The sequence below is a fragment of the Syzygium oleosum genome, unplaced genomic scaffold, assembly GCF_021117445.2.
Source record: "Syzygium oleosum isolate NSW1041296 unplaced genomic scaffold, Sole_v2.1 Sole_v2.17, whole genome shotgun sequence".
NCBI classification, from domain to species: domain Eukaryota; kingdom Viridiplantae; phylum Streptophyta; class Magnoliopsida; order Myrtales; family Myrtaceae; genus Syzygium; species Syzygium oleosum.
Genome location: NW_026607501.1, coordinates 2,934,760 through 2,951,451, shown reverse-complemented (window position 1 = coordinate 2,951,451; position 16,692 = coordinate 2,934,760). Strand labels below are relative to the sequence as shown.

General features: G+C 38.2%; 1 protein-coding gene and 1 pseudogene across 1 annotated transcript; both read right to left on the bottom strand.

Annotated features, from left to right (window-relative positions):
- Positions 1 to 383: 383 nt before the first annotated feature.
- On the bottom strand, positions 384 to 3,299 carry LOC115676597 (uncharacterized). The gene is made up of 2 exons (XM_030599545.1): positions 3,195 to 3,299; positions 384 to 587 (listed from the first exon to the last, which is right to left on the bottom strand). Exons 1-2 carry the CDS (start codon positions 3,297 to 3,299, stop codon positions 384 to 386), a joined length of 309 nt encoding a protein of 102 aa, XP_030455405.1.
- A 3,557-nt stretch (positions 3,300 to 6,856) lies between these two features.
- Positions 6,857 to 13,917, bottom strand: LOC130140283 (xyloglucan 6-xylosyltransferase 2-like; annotated as a pseudogene).
- Between the last annotated feature and the right edge of the window lie 2,775 nt (positions 13,918 to 16,692).

The following is a 16,692-nucleotide window of genomic DNA, read 5'->3' as shown; positions in this document are numbered from 1 at the left end:
TTAACACAACTTGCGCTTTATTGTTTCATGAGCAGGTTTAGGAAGTTGTTCTTATGGCTACATACGTGATCAATAGACGACCATCATGTACATTAGACTATAAGACTCCCATGGAAGCTATTTTCCAGTTTTATCCTCACTTTCGTACATCTATTGGTCATACACCTCGAGTCTTCGGTTGTACTTCCTTTGTCCACACTCATCATCATCAACGAGGAAAGTTAGGTCCTCACACAATCAAATGTGTGTTTCTTGGTTACTCAAAAACACAAAAAGGCTATAGATGTTGCCATCCTCCTTCCAAAATTTTTTATCTCTCTATAAATGTCACTTTTGTTGAAAATAAACCCTATTGTTCACAATCTTATCTTCAGGGGGAGTCTTCACTCATGGAAGATAAGGGCCTTGGTGTTATTGATAACCAGGATTTGCTGTCGAATGTCCCTGTCAACCCAAACTTGTCCACTGTAGCTCCTGAACCTACCTTGAATCCTATCTCTTGTCCACCATAATCTCCCACGCACCAACCTGTCTCTATTCTTATTCGAGTAGTCCAACTCGTATTCATGATTCTGTGAGATTTTCTCCTGTGTATTCAAAGAGGACAACCGTTCCAACACAAGAGTAGGTTTGAAATGCCACTTTGGGTACTGTCAATGAGAACACGATAAGTCCTAAATCTCCTTTGAATGAACAGCTTAGTGATACACCCGAGACTATCTTGATTTACCTATTGTTGTTAGAAAAGAGACTAGAGAGTGCACCAAAAAACCAGTGATTATGCGTCCCTTAATAGATTATCATCATCATACCGAAACTTTATTGTGTGTTTAAACACTATTGCTGTTCCTAACACTTTGTCTAAAGCACTGTCAAAAGAGGAATGGAGGAATGCCATGAATGAAGAGATGAAAGCACTGGAAAAAAATAAAACGTGGGAAATCATTGATAGGCCAAGGGGAATAAATCTAGTTGGCTGCAAGTGGGTATTCACTGTAAAGTACAAGGCAGATGGCTCTCTAGAGAGGTACAAAACAAGATTAGTTGCAAAGGGTTCACTCAAACATATGGAGCGGATTACCAAGAGACATTTGCACCAGTGGCTAAAATGAATAGTGTAAGAATTTTATTGTCTTTAGCTACTCATTTTGATTGGGAACTTCGACAGTATGATGTAAAGAATGCATTTTTATATGGAGATTTGGAAAAGGAAATCTATATGAGCATCCCACTTGGTTTTGAAGGAAAGGAAACAACAGAAAAGATTTATAGACTTAATAAAGCACTAGACGAGCTCAAGCAGTCACCTAGAGCCTAGTTTGGACGATTTGCTGGAGTCATGAGGGCATCTTGGTATAAACAAAGCTAGGGAGATCATATAATGTTCATAAAACACTCGGATGTAAGGGGAGTTACATCATTGTTGGTGTATGTTGATGACATAATAATCACGGGCAATGATGAAAGGGAGAAACAACGGATCAAACAGTGCTTGATTAAAAAGTTTGAAATAAAAGAGTTAGGAAATCTACGGTATTTTCAGGGAATTGAGGTTTCGTACTCAAGGCAAGGGGTCTTTATTTTACAACGAAAGTATGTAATAGATCTTTTGGAAGAGACCGGGTAGCTTGGTTGCAAACCAGTAGTTACTCTAATTGAGCCGAACGAGAGACTAACAGAAGCAAAAGAGGTGGCAACAGTGGATCGAGAAATGTATCAACGATTGGTGGGAAAGTTGATCTACCTTGCTCAAACCCGACCAGATATCTCTTATGCAGTAAGCTTGATTAGTCATTTCATGCATAATCCAAATGAGTCACATCTACAGGCTGCTCATCGAGTCCTACACTACTTAAAAGGGAGCCTAGGAAAGGTATTATTCAAGAAGAGTCCAGATCTCAAGCTTGAAGCTTATACATAAGTGGATTATGCTAGATCCGTGGTTGACAGGAGGTCTACAACTGGTTATTGTACCTTCCGTGGAGGTAACTTGGAGAAGTTAAAACAGAATGTGGTGGCACGATCTAGTGCAGAATCCGAGTTTAGGGCAGCAGCTTAAGGAATATGTGAGTTATTGTGGGTCAAGATCATTCTTGATGACTTGAAGGTCGAGTGGAAGCTATATTGTGATAATAAGTCTGCAATTAATATTGCTCATAACCTTATGCAGCATGACGGACGAAACATAGTTGAAATTGATAGGCACATTATCAAGGAGAAACTTAAAGAAGGATTGATTTGTTTATGTCCCTTCAGGACAGATTGTGGTAGATATCTTGGCCAAAGGGCTTAATGGTGGAAGTTTTCACGAGCTAGTTACCAAGCTGGAACTGGAAGATATCTATTCACCAACTTAAGGGAGAGTGTTGAGCTGTGAATAGCCAGATTATTTGGGTAGGAAAAGTGGCTGATTGTTAGGAGTAGGGTTTTCCTATTTGGGAAGTTTTTTTTTTCCGGCCAAATTCCACAAATCATGGGATTGTAGCTGTTATCCTATTTAGGTTTTGTTTCCTATTTTGTTTGCTAGGATTTCTCTGTGTATTAGCCTATAAATATAACACTATAAAGCAGCAGAATGTGAGAATTTGAACAAGAATTTCTCTCCATCTAAAAATCCACACTAGTAACAAACTCAAAAAGGAAAAAACAAATGTTGTGTTCAGAACATAAGTTTGAATGAACATAAAAAAAAATATTTGCAACCTACAGCATATATGTGCTAGTTATTAGACGCTTACATATAAGGACCATAATCTACAATGCTCGATCTTGCTTCAAACATGTATATGAGAACATTATACACTAGAAAAAGGCATTTAATGGCGAAAACTGTGGCAATCATTAATCAACCACAGCATGTGTATCGGTCTACTGGTAATGTAAAATAGCTAAAAAACTAGTTTATACTGCAAAAACTCGCACAATCCAAAAAGAAGCATTTCTCAGAAACCAATCTACCATCCTAGCATCACGTCCACACAATTTCCCCAAGAACAGTATTTAAACTTCCCCAAACAAGCACTTCTCAATCATTAGCTAATCAGATTTCAACCAATCTCACAATGCATCAATTTTCTTACAATCTCTTTCCTCAAAGAATGGCAACATAATCTCCCGCAAACTAGAACACCTCACGGCCACAGAAAAATGAGGTTTATTTCAAGCTTGCGATGAGAAAGAAGAGGCGTGCATACCCGGTTCTGGTCGATGACATCGACGATCACGAAGAGCTTGCCGTACTCCTTGCCATAGTTGATGTGAGCGACCTTTCCGACTTCTACGTGCCTCTTGAAAGGCATTTTCGCCTGTGCTGAGAGAGAGAGAGAGAGAGAGAGAGGGGGAGGCGCGGGGTGGGGCGGGTGGACGGTGGTAATGGCAACAATAATTTGGGCAACAGCGATGCAACAATGACACCTCTCCTTTGTTGAATATTTTTTCTATATGCCCCTATTTGCCCTCTCACTTCCTCGCTTTCACCGGTTTCTTATAATTGACAAGAGAACAAAATAGAGTAAGGAGCAAAAGACAAGTTCAGATCGAATCGAAATCAATTCTGAAATTTCATTGGAAGGGAACGACCTGGTAGGCGTAGCTCTTGATTGACGGATTTCATCACTGTTGGGATGCCATTTGATGGGATTCTTTTCTCGTCAACCTTTATAATCTTCTTCTCGGTTTCGACTTGCGCAGATCTCTCCACGAGGAACTCCAGGAAGAGTTGCGCAGGGCAGAAGATGTCTCTATCGAGCTTCACAAACCTCTTGGCATGGACAGCTGGGAAATCAGGCCGATCGTGGAAATCATGTCTTATTCAGCCAAAAATTAGAGAATAACTCTAATGGCATTATCTTTAATATTGTTGTAAAGAGAATGTGTTGGAGTAGATGAAAAAATAAGAACAAAATATCATAGGCTTACAAGCACAGTACCTCGCAGTATGGAACTTGGTGCAACAAGTTCTAGCGGCTATCCTCTTTACTCCGCACAAAATAATAGAGGGAGGTTGACAATATCTTTATATGTAAAACCTAGCTAATAAATGGAAAGAAAAGAGAGAATTTCTTATTTTTGGTATGGTTTTATTGTGATTTGAAGATTCCTTTTATAGGCAAATAAAGCATGGAGTTAAGAAAATAAATCAAATCAACGTTACAGAGCCGTTACAAATTGATTGCGATCATAATTTCCATTAAAGTCATTACAAAATAATAACTCAAAACCATTGAAATATCCAACACTTCTCGATCTATCTTTAACTAATGGCGATTGATCTCTTCACTTGTACAAGGGACAATAGCTAGGCTAAAGAGTTTGGTATTTGTAATTTTCGGAAAATCTATTGATACTGCGTTGAAGCTCCACCGTTTTCATTTTCATCTCTAGCTTGGACCAGTGAGTGAAGCACAGATGTTGATTCTCAACTGGCATGCGGTAATTTCAAAAGCTAGTGCTTGTTTGTTTAAGCTCTGAGAAAAAAATGGTGATTCATTTCGTTGAGTATAATAGATTGATTGATGATTCGCCTTATTCATCTTAGTGATTTATCGGGATTAGTGTACTAAAAGTTATAAATCTTACCATGAAAGTACAATCAAGATCTTAAATTTTCAAAATATGTAATTAAAATCCTAAAACTTGTTCAATTAATATAATCGTTCAATTTGAGTGACGGAAAATTCTAGCCGATTTTCAACTAATTTATGAAAAGATAGGAAAATCTCAAAGAAATCTGATAGAAGAAATGCTCATAGGAGAAATCATTAATAAATACCATGTAATATCGAAATTTTTGCGGAGAAGGAATAGGGCTCAGTCCCCAAGACATGCTATTTTTAATATAGTTTGAGGAAACACGGTGCTTAATGGGAACCAACATCAGGAAATAGACCCAAATTATAAAAACGAAAATAAAGAAAAAGCAAAAAATGAAGAAAAAAGAAAAAAAACCCAAAACTAGCATGAAGAGAGAGAAGAAGGATATAGGAAGGGGATTCTGAAACCCTAGAAAAACTAGACAATCTTATCAAATCTTTTAATCACAGCCGTCCGATCACGAGCTATAGAGAGTTTTATGATTTGGCCCGATCAATTAATTTCGCCTTAAAGATGACATCATAATATCATAATTTTTCACCACAGCCGTCGGTTAAGGTCAACTCCCGAAAATTTGCGACACTCATTCGAAAATCAAAACGCACTCTAGAAACTTTGGGTAGGGACCTTACCCTGGGAGTAAAAATTGGTTTAATCAGACTAGTCAAAATTTAATAGTATTTGGACAAATAAATGATATATACAAAATATCATTCAAAATAAAAGGAGGTTGGCTGCTGCAACCTGTGATTGCCACATGGCATCGAAGGGCAATCACATCTTTTGGGACCTAAATTTTAAAAAAAAAACAGCAACTTTACATTAAGTGATGATTTTGACCGGAACTTTTTTTTATCTCATAAAGAATCACAAACTTTCACTTAAATCTCAAATCTGATCCGAACAATTTGAAAGTTTCACATCACAAGGGCCAGATTTGGGATTTGAGTAAAAGTCGAGGCTTTTTATTGAGGCAAAAAAAAGTTCGGGGCAGAATTATCACTCAAGGTAAAGTTGGTGCTTATTTTTAGAATTAGCCCCATCTTTTGGCACCACATCTTTTTAATGTTTACACATCTTTGGCATGTCAATTATGTAGATATTTAGAAAAAAGAATTATGTAGATCATATTTTGATTACACTTGCTAAAGTCATTGATTTCGGAAAGGAAATTCTCAGTGGACCCAGTATTTGTTTTTGAGGAAAGGAAAAGTGAAAAAACAGTATGATGGTGAATGAGCACGCAAATTTATGGGGCTATAAGTTTGTTTAACATGCAAAAATAAATCTACAAAAGAACAAATTTTTGAAGAAAAGATCAAATGATGCAAAGAATTTCTGAATATTTTTGTTAGAGATAATTATAATATTTTCCTTAATTTTCCAAATCTATCAAGATTATGCGTATATTTAGGAGATTTTGCATTCTTCTTTGACTGTTCATATCCTTAATTGCTTGTAACGATCAACATAAAGACGAATGAAATTATTCATAGATCTTTACGATATGTTTTCTATGGTAACTGGATTCATGAATTACGGCCTATGATAATCATCTAATAAACCCTATATGCTCATATATTCTTCATCATAAAACATAGAAATATACAGAAATTACCAACACTTTTTCGACAATCAAATCGCACTTTAAAAAGTTCGGATAGTGACCTTCCCTTGAAGTAAAATTAGGTCAATTAGACACCAAAAGGAAAACCGTTCTACCAGTTAAAATTTGATCAAATTTGAGTAAAATAAATGATAAATATAAAATATCTTTTAAGAAAAGAAAGAGACAGCTACTGCGACCAATGATTGCCACATGGTAGTTGCAGGGCCATTCCGATTTGAGTTGGCATTGCGATAGGCCAAATCTGACTCCCCGAAGGGCAATCACATCTTTCAAACGTTTACACGTTTCTCTATTTACACATCTTATGGCATGTCAATTATGTAGATCATATTTTTTTCAAAAAAAATATTTATATCATATTTTGATTACTCTTGGCTTAAGTCATTGATTTCGTAAACGAAATTCTCAGTATACCCAGTATTTTTTTTTAAATGAAAAGTGAATGATCAATTCAATAGTGAATGAGCACGCAAATCTAAGCGGCTCTAAGTTTGTTTGACACATAAAAAATAATTCTCCAAGAGAACAAATTTTTTCCTAAAATTCTGTGCACTATACTTTTTCCACTTCCTCTTATGCTAATACACTTCTCATTATGATGTTTTGACCATATTATCCCCATGGGTCCCACTTTTAGGCGAATATTCCAGTTAAATAAGGAGCCCATTTTGTATCCCACTTATAATTTGGTTCTTTCTTTTTCTTCTTATCTCTCTGTTCTCTCTTTTGCTTGTTCCATTGACAGTTCCGAGGCATCTCAAAAATTTTGTCGTTGGAGAAGGCTGACCGGCGGTGAAGCTTCTCCTCAGTACGCAAAGGATGGAAGAGGCAGGGTGGAGTGGCTGAGTTCGAGCCGAGCTCGATCTGCTTGGTGAGGTCCTTATAACTCTCCCATGCAACCTCAAACGTCATAGCAGTGAACATAGCATCACTGTCCATCCATCACAAGAACTCAATCTCCGGATGTGACCACAATAGTTTCCTAATCAAAGGCAATTTAGCTCAAAACGTAGCAATCTCCACATCTAAGGGCATCCTATTGTGAAAGATTTCAATATTGTGCAACCTACAATAATACATCTTAATTTTAATCGATTTTAACAAGTAATGATCACCAACGGGGTTCTCGCTTTAGAGATGAACCTGTGATGAGCAAAACGCTCGGCTTGTTGGGCCGATAATATTGGAATAATTTGGGTGTTCCTCAACCACTCAACTCTCTGCTTGTCCCAATTAGATATCCTCAGGCAGAGGCTGTACTGCTTTGCTCAGATCCCGTTTCTCGTCTTGGCCTTCCTCAACAAGGATCTTCCATATGTGGAACGTCTTGAAGATATTTGACGACGACTAAGTCGACTTGGACTGAGCCGACAACCAAGTTGACTCGGTGAGGACCTCCTTGAGGACACAATGGGACCCCACGTGCTTCCACAGGTAGAAGTGGTGGTGGAGGTCGTTAAAGTCCTGCTCCGACATGCCAAACTTGTTGGGATTTTAGTATAAAAAATTCATAAATTGTGAATGAGAAGTGTGGATGGAAAGTCCCACATAGGATAGAAGTTGTGATGGGAGATGGTTTATTTAGATGAGCCTCTCAAATGGGTTTGGGCCCTAAGGGGCACCCCACTTTTGTGGAAGGAAGAGGACCTACGCCAAGCTAGGTCGGTTCCCCCCCCCCCGCGCGCCGCTGTCCGGCTCGGATCGGGTTGGGTCATCAGTTTTGTTTTCCCAAATAGACATGTTTGTTTTCGAATTTTTATTTTATTTTTTTCGAACAAATATGTTTGATGCCTGTTCTGTTTTGGACGAACAGACATGTTCGGTTCTTGGAAGTTAATTTTTACCGATAACCGTCTGTCAACTGAACGAATTTATTCGGTTCTTGGTGACTGTTCAATCCCATCTATAACTGAACTGGCTCCTCGTGACTATTTATTTTTTTTTTCAAAACATATATTTTCGCATTCTCGGCATTCTCTAGTCCCGCGAGCCATTTTCCGTAATCATCATTCTTCATCATTGTCATTCGTGCAATTATTCCGCAAACTTGCGTTCGAAGGTTTCCTTTGAAGAAGTATCGCTTCTTTGGAAAGGCGATCCGTTCTATCCTGGGAGGCAATTGTTCAACAACCTTGGGTACCGATAGAGGGGACAAATTGTCTTAAGGACACAACGTGAATTCGTTGGGCTCGGATCATTCGTCAAATTCGGATTACTCATTTCAGGTTTGTCAAACAACTTTATTTTGCATATACAAGCACTATTACGTGACAACAATCTTAAGATAATTTTTTATCGTGTTTGTATAATTGCATTTCTCAATCATTTCTGTCAACGTGATTTCAGAAATGGCTACAACATCAATGACGCCTATTGCGTCTGTTCCGACTCATGGAGAGAAGCCAGAAAAGTTCAATGGGGCTAACTTCAAGAGATGGCAACAGAAGATGTTGTTCTATCTCACCACTTTGAACTTGGTAAGGTTCCTCATGGAGGATGCTCTGAAGTTGGATGAAGGAGAGACAAACAAGGAAAAGGTTGTTGTTGTAGATGCACGGAAGCATTCTGACTTCCTGTGTCGCAACTATATCCTCAATGGTCTGGACAATTCCCTCTACAACGTTTATAGTCCGTTGAAAACGGCTAAGGAGTTGTGGGAAAGTTTGGACAAGAAATACAAAACGGAAGATGCTGGGTTGAAGAAATTCATCGTCGGCAAATTTCTGGACTTCAAGATGGTAGACTCTAAAACCGTCTTAAGTCAAGTTCAAGAACTTCAAGTGATCATGCATGACATTCATGCTGAAGGTATGATGATTAGTGAATCATTTCAAGTGGCTACTTTCATTGAAAAGTTACCACCGTCTTAGAAAGATTTCAAGAACTATCTCAAACACAAGCGAAAAGAATTATCACTTGAAGACTTAATTGTTCGATTGAGGATAGAGGAAGACAATAGGAATTCCGAGAAGAAAGTTGGCAGCAATCTGGCGGTCTCAATGGCCAACGTTGTTGAAGAAGGATCAAAACCCAACAAGAAGAGGAAAAACTATGGACAGGGATCCACCCAAGGCTTGAAAAAATTCATTGGCATATGCTACAATTGTGGAAAGTCTGGACATCGTGCCAAAGACTGTAGAGCCAAGAAAAGAAAGGTGACTCAGGCGAATGTGGTGGAACAGATTTCCAATGGTGTTGATGATATCAATCTTACTGCTATGATATCCGAGTGCAATATGGTGGAAAACCCCAAAGAATGGTGGATTGATACTGGAGCAACTCGTCATATATGCGCCAATAAATCTATGTTCTCATCATACATGCCTATGGAAGGTGATGAAAAACTCTACATGGGTAATTCATCAACTTCTAAGGTTAATGGTGTTGGAAAGGTTGCTTTGAAGATGACATCTGGGAAAGTTGTGACATTAAACAATGTACTACATGTGCCAGACATACGCAAGAATTTAGTGTCCGGATCTCTTCTTAGCAAGAATGGTTTCAAGTTGGTGTTTGTATCTGATAAGTTTGTACTCTCCAAAAATGAGATGTATGTAGGAAAGGGTTACCTTAGTGATGGTCTATTCAAGTTGAATGTAATGACTGTTGTACCCAATGATGTTATAAATAAAGTTGTTTCTGCTTATGTGCTTGAGTCTCCTAATTTATGGCATGCTAGACTAGGACATGTTAATTATAAGTCAATAAAGAAATTAATGAACATGGGGTTATTGCTAAAATTCGACTGTCCAAGTGAAAAATGCCAAGTATGTGTTGAATCAAAATTTTCTAAGCCTCCGTTTCATTCTATAGATAATAGAATCACAGAACCTTTAGATTTAATACACACAGACATTTGTGATTTGAAAGCAATACCGTCAAGAGGTGGTAAGAAGTATTTTATAACGTTTATAGATGACTGCTCGAGGTATTACTATGTTTATTTGCTTAGTAGCAAAGATGAGGCTGTGAATGCTTTTAGAACTTATAAGTCCGAATTTGAAACATAGTTAAATAAGAAAATTAAGATAATAAGAAGTGACAGAGGAGGTGAATATGAATTCCTTTTGAAGAAATTTGTTCTGAGTTTGGTATTATTCACCAAATTACTCCTCCTTATGCGCCACAAGCTAATGGAGTGGCGGAAAGGAAAAATCGGTCTTTAAAGGAAACAATGAATGCATTGTTGAATAGTTCTAGTCTACCACAGAATTTGTGTGGGGAAGCTGTTTTGACGGCGAATTTTATTTTGAATAGAGTGCCCCACAGAAAGACACAACAAACTCCCTATGAGAAGTGGAAAGGCAGAACGCCTAATTTGAAATATCTCAAAGTGTGGGGGTGCCTAGCTAAGGTTGCGATTCCTAAACCTAAAAAGGTTAAAATAGGACCGAAAACCGTTGATTGTGTCTTTATTGGATATGCTATTAATAGTAATGCATATCGATTTCTTGTTCATAAGTCTGAGGTCCCCGATATACATGTTAATACGATCATTGAGTCAAGGGACGCTTCGTTCTTTGAAAATATATTTCCGTATAACATAGTATATGAGCCAATTAACAATGATAAGAGGCCTCGGGATACTACACCTAAAAGCGATCCTATAGAGGATGAACCTAGACGTAGTAAAAGACAAAGAACTTCTAAGTCCTTTGGAAATGATTTTCTAATATATTTATTAGAGAATGAGCCTCGGACCTTTAAAGAGGCTGTGACATCCCCAGAAGCCCCCTTCTGGAAAGAAGCTATCAATAGTGAAGTTGAATCCATCTTGTCAAACCATACATGAGAATTGGTTGACCTTCCTCCTGGTAATAAACCACTACAATGTAAGTGGATTTTCAAGAGGAAAATAAAAGCGAATGGTACTATTGATAAGTATAAAGCTAGGCTTGTGGTAAAAGGATACAAGCAACGAGAAGGTCTTGATTATTTTGACACTTATTCACCTGTTACTAGAATTACATCTATAAAGATGCTAATTGCCATAGAAGCAGTGTATAGGCTTGAAATCCATCAAATGGATGTTAAAACGGCTTTCTTAAACGGGGATTTGGAAGAAGAAATATATTTGGAACAACCCGAAGGGTTCATTGTTCCAGGACAAGAGAAGAAACAAGTACCAAAACAATTGCATGCTAAATTCGACCAAGTCATGTTGTCGAATGGTTTTAAGATTAATGAGTGTGATAAATGTGTATATATTAAGAACACTCATAATGGTTTTGCTATTTTGTGCTTGTATGTAGATGACATGCTTATAATGGGTAGTGATAGTGCGGTTGTCAATACGACCAAACGAATGCTCACAAGTAAATTTGATATAAAAGATATGGGGGTTGCAGATGTTATTTTAGGAATTAAAATCCACAAGACATCTGGAGGATTAGCTCTATCACAGTCCCATTATATTGAGACGATTCTTGGAAAGTGCAAGAATCTAGACATTGTACGAGTAAAGACTCCGATAGATGTTAATTTACATCTTTCAAAGAATACTGGTGAAAGCAAAGCTCAAAATGAGTATGCTAGTATACTAGGCAGTCTAATGTATGTCATGAACTGTACTAGGCCAGACATAGCTTGTGCTGTGAGCAAGCTAAGTCGATTTACAATTAGTCCAAATGAAAATCATTGGAAAGCTATGAAACGTGTATTGGGCTATTTGAAGCACACTCAAAATTATGCTTTGCACTACACAAAGTATCCAGCGGTACTTGAAGGATATTGTGATGCAAATTGGATAACCGGCACAAGAGACACAAAATCCACAAATGGGTATGTGTTTATACTTGGTGGGGGAGCAGTGTCTTGGAAGTCATCCAAACAAACTTGTATTTCAAGGTCTACTATGGAAGCAGAATTCATTGCTTTGGATAAGGCCGGTGAAGAAGCTGAGTGGCTTCAAAATTTCCTAGAAGACATTCCTAATTGGTCTAAACCAATGCCAGCTGTGTGTATTCATTATGATAGTCAAGCGGCACTAGGCAGGGCAAGGAATGTCATGTATAATGGAAAGTCCTGACATATATGTCGAAGACACGATACTATAAGACAACTACTCTCTAGTGGAATTATCACGATTGACTATGTGAAGTCAAAAGATAATGTTGCGGATCCATTAACAAAAGGCCTAACTAGAGAGTTGGTTGTAAAAACATCAAGGGGAATGGGTTTAAGGCTTATAAAATAAGTCATCATAGCGGAAACCCTACCTAGTTGACTGGAGATCCCAAGATCTAGGTTTAAAGGGACAACCAAGTTATGCATGCGGAGTAGTGTACTGTCAACTCTTACTCATTCCCGTATAGAGACAGTACTAACATGTGGAGGTTAAGTGTAAGCTTTTAATGACTCTGATTCGGGTATGTAATATACCACACAATCAGAAATCACATATATGAGTGTGAAGTGAGGGCCGCTTCTATGAAGAATTTGAAAGGCCAAATTCTTCAAAGCACTCATGAAACCAGGCGGTGTTCATGGCCAAAATGAACACAACAGTGAGAACCAACTTTGTTTGAGAGATAATTGTGTGATTTCTATTGTCTTGACTTACACCGAAGGTCGACAGTTCAAAAATATCAAGTCTACTGATTGACCGAATAAGTCCGATAGGTCTCACTAGGGAAAGTTCAAAGCCTCAGACTACTTATCCCAATGCAACGTTCTCTCATGGAATAATCCCACATTACATCTCATGCATACACGAAGAGTCATGATATCTTAACTTCTCATTCATGTGGGGGATTGTTGGGATTTTAGTATAAAAAATCCATAAATTGTGAATGAGAAGTGTGGATGGAAATAGTCTCATATAGGATAGAAGTTGTGATGGGAGATGGTTTATTTAGATGAGCCTTTCAAATGGGTTTGGGCCCCAAGGGGTACCCCACTTTTGTGGAAGGGAGAGGACCTACGCCAAGCTAGGTCGGTTCCCCCGCGCGCGCGCGCCGCCGTCCGGCTCAGATCTGGTCGGGTCATCGATTTTGTTTTCCCGAACAGACATGTTTGTTTTCGAATTTTTATTTTATTTTTTTTCGAACAAATATGTTTGATGTCTATTCTGTTTTGGACGAACAGACATGTTCGGTTCTTGGAAGTTAATTTTTCTTCGGATAGACATGTCAGTTCGTGACCGATAACCGTCTGTCAACCGAACGAATTTATTCGGTTCTTGATGACTGTTCAATCCCATCTATAACTGAACGGGCTCTTCGTGACTATTCATTTTTTTTCAAAACATATATTTTCGCACTCTCGGCATTCTCTAGTCCCGCGAGCCATTTTCTGTAATCATCATTCTTCATCATTGTCATTCGCGCGATTATTCTGCGAACTTGCGTTCGAAGGTTTCCTTTGAAGAAGTACCGCTTCTTTGGAAAGGCGATCCGTTCTATCCTGGGAGGAAATTGTTCAACAACCTTGGGTACCGGTAGAGGGGACAAATTGTCTTAAGGACACAACATGAATTCATTGGGCTCGGATCATTTGTCAAATTCGGATTACTCATTTCAGGTTTGTCGAACAACTTTATTTTGCATATACAAGCACTATTACGTAACAACAAAACTTTCCAGCGCCAATGGTGCCGTGAAGGACGATGACGGTCATAGGATGGTCACCTTGCCGTGCCGCACCTCCCGCCGGATCTGGTAGCTTCGACGAGCTCCCAAGCACTTGTCGAGCATCCTCACGGTCCCAAGATTTTGGATTGGTGTGACTAGAGCTAGCGCGGAAGATCTGGACCGAGTGAGGACAAGAGCTTCAGGATCTAGAAGCCAATGACGTCACTAAGAGAGTGATGTCTTGATGATAGTGGGTCAAGGCTGCGAGGGGTGGCGAGGCAGCGGAGTGAGCGAACGGCGCGGTCGATGGAACTAGAGGTGGCCACGGGCCGGTTTTGGCCCGGAACCAGACCGGAACCGGCCCGGTCAAACCCGGGCCCGGCCCGTTGACCGGGCCCGCGGTTCGGAACCGGAACCGGCCCGTGGCATACGGTCCGGTTCCGGTTCTGAAATTGAACCGGCCCGGAACCGCCGGTTCCGGGCAGGTTCTAAAAAAAAAAAAAAAAAAAAAAAAGCTGCTGGTGCGAGGCTCTGACCTGACTGCGGTGCGAGCCACGCTGCGGCGCTGCACCCGCGGGAGAACGGGCCAACGGACGGCCCAACAAAAAAAAAAAAAAAAAAAAAGATTTATTTGCAGCAGGGCCTGCAGACGTGCAGGCCCTGCTGCGCCGCCGCAGGCTTGCAGCCCGTTGGGGCAACGGCTACGCCCCAACGGGCATTTTGATAATAAAAAAAAAAAAAAAAAACACATAACCGTTGCAAAATTGCAACGGTTATGTTTTATTTTTTTTAATTCTAAATTTTCTTCTATTTTTTTCCTATAAATTCTCTCAAATTCTCTCAAATTCTCTCCAATTCTCTTCTCTCAAGTCTCAAATTTTCTCAATACTCGAAATTCTCTCAAATTCTCTGAAATTCTCTCAATTTTCTCAAACCACGCAATTCTTTCTTAATTCTCCCAATTAATCCGCTCAATTCTCTCAATCCATTCGAAAAATGGCAAGTGGAAGTCGAGTGCCAACTGGCAAAGGTAAGAATATCGCGACGGAATCCCATCATTCTTTTGATCCTCGTGAATATGCAGATTTTCAAGATGATGAAATCAACATTTTTCACGATGTGGAGCGCGTCCCGACGCAAGAAAGTTTTCATCCTCCTGCTGAAATATCTACAACAAAGGAAGCGGAACGGGAATTTACATCCGACATTTGGAATCACTTCACGAAAATGGAAAGGTTTGATATCGGTCAAAAAAGGTATGATATAATTTGTAAATATTGTGGAAAAATATATAAATATACAGGTGGACAAGGATATGGAACATTTAAACGACATCTTGTGAGCAAACATCCAACTGAAACGGGAATCGATATCGGGCAACAACAAATTTCTGGGTACGTCAATCCTAACACTTCCCCTTTATTTCGTTTTAATGAAAAAACTTATAAGGAAGAATTAGGCAAATTTATTTCCGTTGAGCATTTAGCATTTAATTTTGGAGAAAGATTTGGTTTTAATGAATTTGTACAAAAAGCATGTGCTCCACAAGCAAAACGTGTTTCTAGAAATACAACTAAACGAGTAATTAAAGATCTTTACAAAAATAGAAAAAATGATTTACAAAACTTTTTTATGCAATTTAATGGATGCGTGCATATAGGTAGTGATATTTGGAGTGATCATTGGCAAAATCATTCTTACATGGGCATAACATGTCATTGGATAGATGACGAGTGGACTATTCAAAAAAGAGTTATTGCATTTAGAGTTTTCGATGATCATCATACGGCAAATAATATTTATAGACTAATTAGGCAAGTTTTAGAAGAATATTATTTGCTTAACAAAATTTTTTCAATTGGTTTTGATAATGCCGCAGCAAATACCGCTTTAATTGCCGAGTTAGAAAATATTTGTAAACCCGCTTTTGGTGGAAAATTTTTTCACATTAGATGTGCTTGTCATGTTTTAAATTTATGTGTACAAGATGGTTTGAAAACTCTTGATATTTTTCTTCAACCAATAAAAACGGCGATTCAATTTTTATGGAAACACCCCAAAAAAATGAAAGAATGGGGTAGATTTTGTAGAGATAATGGCAAAAAGCCAAAAAGATTTCCAAGAGATGTTCCAACTCGTTGGAATTCTACTTTCCACTTGCTTAGTGAATCTTTAGCATATAAAGATTTATTATGTGCATTCATTTCTAATAATATACCTGAGATTAATTTATACCCACAAGAGTGGCATATTTGCCAAAAAATTTTAGATCTTTTAAAGGTTTTTAATGATGCAACTTATACTTTGTCTGGTGTTTATTATCCTACTACACATTTATTTTTAGTAGAGTGTACTAATATTGTCGGAACTTTTGATGAATATGAAAATGATGTTGAATTACAACCTACTGTAGTTGCAATGAAAATGAAATGGCTTCATTATTATAGTGAAATTCCCATGATTTATTTAGTTGCTTGTGTTTTTTATCCGCGTTGCAAATTGGATGGCTTAAATGATTTTTTGCGTGCGTATTATCAATGTTTACATTATGATGTGACAAATGTTACAACCATAGTACGTGAGGTTAAAAACGTAGTAATAGAATTATATAATGAATTTTATACTAAATATAATTTAGGTGATATTAGATCTTCTCAATCTACGGAGATACAAAATGACAGTACAGGTAAAATTAGTAGAGGGTACCAACTTTTATTACATAGACAAAAAAAAAACAAAAAGGAGTAATAGGAAATATTTCTGAATTAGAGAGTTATCTAACCATTTTATTTGAGTTTACTGAAGCCGAAGGTGGTACAGATTTTTTTATTTTGGATTGGTGGAAGAGGCACGCAAGCCAATACCCAATCCTTTCTCTTATTGCAAAACAGATTTTTT

Coding starts and splice junctions, on each gene's coding strand:
- LOC115676597 (XM_030599545.1), bottom strand. CDS start 3,299: ATGCCTTTCAAGAGGCACGTAGAAGTCGGAAAGGTCGCTCACATCAAC. Junction 588..3,194: donor ATGTCATCGACCAGAACCGG/GTATGCACGCCT, acceptor TTGAATACACAG/GAGAAAATCTCACAGAATCA.